Raw genomic sequence first — 8,019 nt, forward strand, 5'->3', positions numbered from 1 at the left:
TTATAAAAAATATGTGTAGTCATATTTACAGAAATCATTTACATTAACAAATCTTCAAAAATAATTATGACTTGACCTTTGTCTTCTATTTTTATACAAAATTCACGACAAGGGCATTTAATAAATCATTTGAGTGGGTGTTATCAAAAGCTATTAAAAGCGTAACGACAGTCACGTCATTTCAAGTTTCTGGGCCAATAGGTTACGTTCGAAATTTACATCTAAAACAGAGGCTCGAAATTGATTATCCTAAATGTGTCTCTCTAACATCTTAATGTTCAATGAACGTACAGCTACTGCATTTTAATGTTCACAGGGAACTACTACGTGCAGTAATCTTACCTTCTATCTGTAATAATTTTAATTATTAATTTAACTTTCACAGTAAAGATATCTCTTTTTAAATTACATCAGAGAATATCGAATTCCGAAATTATGTTTATTCCAAAAATAATCTCTACCAAGTCCCTATATCGGCTGAATATCGATGCGGTTTGACGCACAGCTTCTAGGCTGGATTACTTACTTAGGCCACTGTGTGCTTCTTCTCTCTTTAGAAACTTTACAAGAAACTTTCTTCTCTTAGAATCTCATCAATATTTATGCCGAAGGGTACCTCCGATCTCCCAAAGTACCGCTCATCGAGATCGATTTGACGATCTTCTTCTCGTATTACCGGCAAAAAATCGAAAGATGAGATTTATTTAGAATACAGAGTTGCCTCAGACATGATATTGCCTACGCAACATGATATCAAGAATTATATTGCGTTAAATCACACAAATGGCAAATAGCAAAGCGAATCGTACATCTATATAAAAAATCTTATAAATTTTTAAATATTTAAGATTTTTAATTCATTGAACTTTCTGTCAAATGTGAGTCACTAACAGATTCCGGGTAGTCAAAAGCATTGATCTAATGGAGAGGAAAGTTTATAAATCGTTAATATGTACAAAACTGAGATAATTGTTTCAATAATTTAATTAATATAAACTTCCAAAATTTTATGGAATTTTATATTGAACTTCTCGTTTAAGGATTCCCACTTCAATTGGGAACCTGTTAGTGATTCACATTTGACGGAAAGTTCAATGAATTAGAATTTGAAATATGTATTGCTCAAGTGGACTCCAAAGAGAACCGAAATGTTTAAAATAAAGAAGATTAATGGTATAGAATTTAATCGTTTAATGGTATAGAATTTAATCGTTGGCACTGTAATCAGCCTATGACTCTTAGAGGCTCTGTATAAATTGTTTATTTGAGTTTTTATTTTTAAGATTTTGAGTTTGTACAATTTGATTTTTATGTTAGTACTAGAGAAGAATACTTTAGATCTCTTTCTAATGCTATCGAATGCGAAAATCTATTGGGTAATCAATTATCCAATTGTACGAATATGTACTTGTCGATTATTGCTTCGAATTCCGTTTGTTTTAATTGTTAATTGACCTTTGTTAAGTTTATAATTATTGATTAATAATTAATCGTAATTATTTAATTTACAAATTAATTGTCAAAAACAAACATTGAGATAATTAATAAATTTGCCATCTTGCACTAATACAAGACAAGGTTGACTATTATTCACGGTGGATGAATTGCTGAGCGTTACTGCTGCAGTAGTAATATCAAAGATATACACTGACGACATAAGCCCAGCATAAACAATCCTCCTTGCTAATTCGACTAATTAATTATTGTATTGTTGATATATACAATAGGAAATACATTATAGCAGCAACGCAGAGTAAACAGAAAATTTGATTTAATTATAATTTTTTTATTGAGTGAATATTTATTTACTGTAAGTAGATATTACTGTAAGTAAATATTTATTTAGTACTATTCAAAGAAATTGTTAAGAGTTAATAAATTTTTTTTTTCAATGTAAATAAGATAATCCCTTTTAAATATTCTTATCTCGTTAATTTAAAATGTAAAAATATTTTTATTTTAGAAAATAAAAACAACTGCTTTGAACAAATTTTTTAGATTGAATTTTCGTCCACATCTGTGCCGATATATATTATATAATTTTGAAAATCGTCATATTTATCGCACGCGAATTTGGAGCGCACGTTTTATCAAGTTGTTATTGAACATATAGGTACATTTCACATATGTGCTCTGTTATTACGGGATTTTCTTGCCCTGTACAACAACGAGCGCTTACTCTGCTCACAACTCCGTAACCGAACTTACGCTGCCATAAACTGCAAAACTGTACAAGCCGCATATTCCAAGCCGTTGCCACAAATCCTGCGGCACACAATGGTTTTAAGTGCGGTTGACGATCTTTGATTCTCCTGAGACAGAATGTGTACTAAAAAGCCACTTCATTACTTGCGTGGGTCATACACATGGTACCGTGGCGTGAAATACGGGTTTTTATCTCGCATTACGCCGCGAATGAAGCGTTAAACTTGCGGATAAATAAAAAGCAATATCGGTTAAATTACAACCTTGGGCTCGTTAACCTTGAACTCGGTAAAGAAATGTATTTTTAAGAATGAATTGAATAACGAACGCAACACTTTGATTGTTAAAAATTTATTTACTTATTTATTTTTATATCTAGGAAATATTATAAAACGCGACGACATGTTTTTAATTTTTTTTTTTTTTAACCTCCTACGTAAAATATTTATCACTGATGCATATTTCTATATATACCGAGCCTAAGAAAAGATATTCAAACTTTTTCATAAAAGAGAAGAGAAACACGTGATATAAAATTTGCAGTGTATTATTTATTTTTCAAAATATATAAATAGAGTATATATAGACTTGCAGTGTTCAAGAATAATAAGAATAGGAATATTGGGAATCAATAATGGTAATTCGTGCGCAAATCTTTCAACAAATTTAATAACGATGTTATTTGCAAACAAGTAGTACAGAGATTAAGGGCTTTATTACTTTCAAAATCAAACGAAAGGATATGCGAATAATATAAAGTCCCACATTTATTTTTTCACGAAAAATCACTTTCCTTTCAATTGCACTACTAATTAGAAAATAATTTGTTAATCGTTTTATAAAAGTAAGCATAAATTAATTGTAAAAAATTATAACGTAAGAAAAAATAAATTTATCTTCAATAGAAACCTTCAAAATAACTTATACGATATATAGTATAATTACATGTTAAATACTCAAGATGTATCTATTTCTAAAAAGAAGCCTTTACGATGTCTTTTAAATATCTTTAAGACACGTACGTGTTGTCGAAAAATGTAATATGATGTCTTTTAGACATGTCTGTCGTCTGATACATATTATGATAATTGTAACGTTCAAACATAATGGTGTAATAAATCATGCTATTGTTATTCGTGCATTAACAGCTCTGTGCACTTGTCAAAGTAATCGAGACTCCGAATTATTTCAGACACGTTCGCGAGCAAAGTGGCCGCCTGCCAGGACAAGTATGCCGACGCGAGTGTAGGCAATGTGACTGGAAGTAACGCGGTAAATGTCTTCCTGGGAATCGGCGTCGCGTGGAGCATCGCCGCCATTTACCGTGCTTGCCACAGCGAACCGTTCCTTGTCGAACCTGGCAAGTAAGTAGGGAAAAGCAATTACGGACGGACACATCCGGTGTGCACAAAAATGCGTAATTTAGTAAACAGTCTACCTTGAGCGAATTCAAATGGTAATTTTCAAAAATGTGATGATTAACATTTAAAATATATTTTTCTCAAAACAACTGATACTTCTGATACAGTAGGTAATAAACAATTATTTTTTCATTTTGTACATATATATATATATATATATATATATATATTACATTATTTGTTATTTATATTGTTATTACTTATATAATATTTTTTATATGTGCAATGTTTTTTCTCAAGTATACCTCATGATTTATTTTGTACGTTACGCTGATAAATTTACATCAGTATTTCTGGAGATACCATTGAACATTTATTTCTCGTAATTTTTGTTATCTCGTAATAAAAATATATATTTGCGAATGTGTGTGACGCGCACATCATGTTTATATCAGTTAGCAACAAAATTGATTTTTTGATAATTCACGAGCGCGTTTTTCACGCTAGCTCAAAATCATGCGAATGGCACCGGATACGCCACGATAACACGAGACGTTAGATTAAATAAAACGTGACCTCGATAACAAAGCACCATTCTCCATTTACGATCGCTTTCATGAAACTATTTCTAAGATATTTGGTTGAAGCGCGATGACAGCAACTTGGCCAACATCGCTCTCGCGACGATGACATTTAACACGACTGCCATTGTTCTGCGCTATGAAATTGTGAAATTTCGAAGAAAGTACCCAAGAAATTGGCCATTTATCTACATCAATAGAGACACTCGACGTAGTATTGAAGCGAAATCAGAACTCGGAGTTCGTATAATAATACTATTACGAAGGAAATGACTATTTCTTTATTTTTTTCAAACATTTTGTACATTGCATTTGTCGTGGATATTTGTCGCTGTTAGAATACTAGGAAACTGTTAAAGATATCTTATGTGATATACAATTTTTTACTCTACTACGCTACACTGTATTCTATTTCATGAGGATTTCGACGGATTGTCAACCGCGAAATGGAGCATTGTATCTGATCTCGTATCGGATGATGCTGGGTGTTCCCTAGCAAGAACACGCTACAGTACACTTTGTGTTGCGTCGTGTACGATACTTGTTGGAATGATTTGAGAGTGTAGACTTAGTTTCTGAGAGAACATTATAAATTTGCAATTACTCTGAGAGTGCATTTCTCTCTTTTTATTGTACTCATTTACGTAACATATCAATAATATATACTAATTAATAATATATACTATTAATAATATATGTTGTATTACTGTTATTATTTTTATTATTATGTCATTATAATAATCTAACAAAGCCATATACACAGTATAATTGTATAATTTAATTATCAAAGTGCAGACTTCTCTATTAAAAATAAGCATAAAAAAAGTTACACATTTTTATATAAAATTTCTCTACAATATTGGAAAACACTGAAACATTTTACACGCTTGTACTTGGATTTTTACAGTGAGTAGTATTTCACAGTTGAAATACACTCTGTGTTTCACTGTCGTTTATATATCTTGCTGAAAAATAGTCTCTTTTACGAAAACCAAATACATGAATACAGATAACATCTCCAATCGATTATATATTGCGTCTAAACAATTTCGTTAATACATAATGCGATTTGTTGCGAAATAATTAATTTTTTAAATAGAAGACACTTTTTGTTAGGAACATAATTTTTTTTGTTTTACAAAACACAAAAATGCGTATTTTTACTACTTGAATAAATTTTATTTATTAAAATCAAGGTGAAACAATGAATTATAGATTTTTTTCTCTCAGTTTAAAACTGACTTTTAGTGTAAAGATTATTATGTTTTTCTTAATAACTGATATTTTACTTTACAATAAATTCTAGTTCAAAAGAATGTTCCCTTTTTTTTTTATATTTTAGAAAATACATTCTCTTTATCTTAGAATAAGATTAGATGAGACAATGTTTCTGCTTGAAGTTAAAATATCACGACAATTTATTAAGAATAATAGATTGTTTAGATTGTGCACGAATGTACACGCAGGTGTGTTCTAAGATGTAATCTATTGCTATGGACACAGGTTGTACTATATGGCTGCGATCAAATTTGCAGCAAGTGCTCAGTCGTTGATTGACTTTCAATGATAGTTTTGACCAAATTGGAATTGGAGATGAATCTGTGCACGTGGTTGCACCAGAACAGTTTACTCCATTTTCATGAAGTCAGTTTCAAAAGCTTAAATGTTGAATTCTTGAAAGTAAGGACTGGAAAGAAAAATATATCTTTCGATCTTTTTTCTTGCTAAGTTTTTGAAAATTGATAGATTTTTATATAAATTTGATAAATGTAAGTACATCATTTCGAAAGACATATTTCGAAGGTTTTTTTTTTTTTTTTTTTTTTTTATAATGACCAATTGAAATATTGAGAACTGCAATTTTCAAAAATCTCTGCCTTCAAATAATATTGTTTTAAAAATATTAAAGACAAAGATTTGAATAATTTCTTGGTGAAAAAGAAAGAATTCAACCTTCAGCTGAGATCAAGCTGAGGTCAAAATCTGTAATATAATTGACGCCGAGAGCCATTTGATTTATTTTGAATAAATGAAATTACATATTTTTTTAATTTCAAGGAACCAAAATGACATAATATATAATAAAGAATGTGTGCGTGTATTAATTTTATTTTAATAATAATTTATTATTAAAATAATATTTTGATGATAAATAAATTTATTTATTTTAATAAATGAATTTTGAGATAATAATTCAAAATAACAGCTGTAACATGAGAAATGTAATTAAGTGAGTCCAACAGACGCATCGTCAGCTCCCGAGAGCTAATTTCATAGTCGGTTGCTTGCTCGCGTCTCTTGTAAAAATCGCAGATGCAACTTTGCTATTGCTTCCTACATTGCACAACTATATCTGAATGATTTTCTTTTATGACGCAGTTTGGCCTTCTCCGTCACCTTGTTCTGTAGCGAGGCTTGCTTCGTGATCGTGGTGCTGTTGGTGAGACGAGTCAAGTCGATCGGCGGTGAATTGGGCGGACCTTTTATACCGAAACTCATCACGTCCGTGTTCCTGTTCTCCCTTTGGCTGCTCTACCTCATCATGTCCACCCTTGAGGCCTACGGCGTGATCCAGGGTTTCTAAACCAAGGCCAATGCGACGCCACGTCGGCCTATTCACTGCGTATATCTTAGCTCTGGCGTCCGCCAAGGCACGTGCTCAACGAAACTATTAACCGGTGAATATGAAAAGAAATCTCTAATTCTTTCAATTGCAGTTTAATTATTCATGTACCTAATATGCATCATAATTATTAAGCAGTGCAAATAATTTATAATTTCACAGTGTTGGTCCGACCTTCCATCCGTCTGTAATGCTGATTCTACAATGAATCGGCAATTGATAATCCGTAAGTCTTATCAGTGAAGTTGATCAATAGCCAACTTGTACAACCGACGTTGATTGAGACTAAGACTACAGACTCATTGTAGAATCAGCATAAGAATTTCTTAGAAACGGCTTAATTTTTTCTGCTTTTATATAACATACAATAAATAAGTACTCAAAGCCTTTAGTTCTATTGAGGAAAAATATATAAGTCAAATCAGACCGTAATTAACGAGGTCGAAACAACACAACACAAATCTAAAATTGTGACGTCTTTGAGTCGTCTTTTTTTTAGACGCAAAAAAACGTCTTATAATTCAGAGACTTTTCGCACACTTTTTGTTATCTAGAAAGATTAATGAAATTTTCAATATTATAAAAAGAAGCTCAAAATGCTGATTTTTAAAAGGTACAATATACTATATAATACAACATTTTTAACGAAGCTATTTCAATAGTAATAGATTTTTCGCTATACTACTTACAATTAATTACTTCCGTCGCAGAATATTTTATTATATGAATTTTTTAAAAATTAAACGATAGAAACTACGTTATTATATATATATATGTATACAGGATGTTTGGAAAATAATGATAAATCTTTTGCATAGGGATAGAATAGACTAAACTGAAGAAGAAAAATCCTCCATTTTGCAATTTTTGCAATAGTTAGAAGATATGAATTGCTAAACATTGTTGAAAATTAGTCTTCAATAATTTTTTACTCAAGTACTATCAACTTTACAGAAAAACTGCAAGAGACGAAAATTGTTTTCTTTTCATAGAACTCTAAGAACTTTTTTAGAATTTTTTAAATATCTACGTATTGATTTTAAATTGATTTGAATGTATAGTGATCATAAAAATTAGACATGAAAAGTGATCTGTGACGGCAATCATTTATTATATTTCATCTTAACTAGAGAGTTTCATATAGGTCCGCAATAAGTCCGCAGAATATTAATATTATGAATTAATAAATTATATTTATCAATAATTAATTTAGTTGTATTATTTGTATAATAGATTCATATAAGAGAGG

General features: G+C 30.6%; 1 protein-coding gene across 3 annotated transcripts in view; it reads left to right on the forward strand.

Moving 5' to 3' along the window:
• LOC108687233 (sodium/calcium exchanger 2) overlaps positions 1–8,019 on the forward strand; it is a 66,965-nt gene that overhangs the window by 57,859 nt on the left and 1,087 nt on the right. For all 3 annotated transcript variants that reach the window (XM_018192895.1, XM_018192896.1, XM_018192897.1), the window contains 2 exons: positions 3,398–3,569; positions 6,527–6,825. In XM_018192895.1, coding sequence (XP_018048384.1) covers positions 3,398–3,569; positions 6,527–6,731 — 377 coding nt within the window. In that variant the 3' untranslated portion in view covers positions 6,732–6,825. The remainder of the gene's footprint in view (positions 1–3,397; positions 3,570–6,526; positions 6,826–8,019) is intronic.

The sequence above is a fragment of the Atta colombica genome, unplaced genomic scaffold (assembly GCF_001594045.1).
Source record: "Atta colombica isolate Treedump-2 unplaced genomic scaffold, Acol1.0 scaffold203, whole genome shotgun sequence".
Lineage (NCBI taxonomy): Eukaryota > Metazoa > Arthropoda > Insecta > Hymenoptera > Formicidae > Atta > Atta colombica.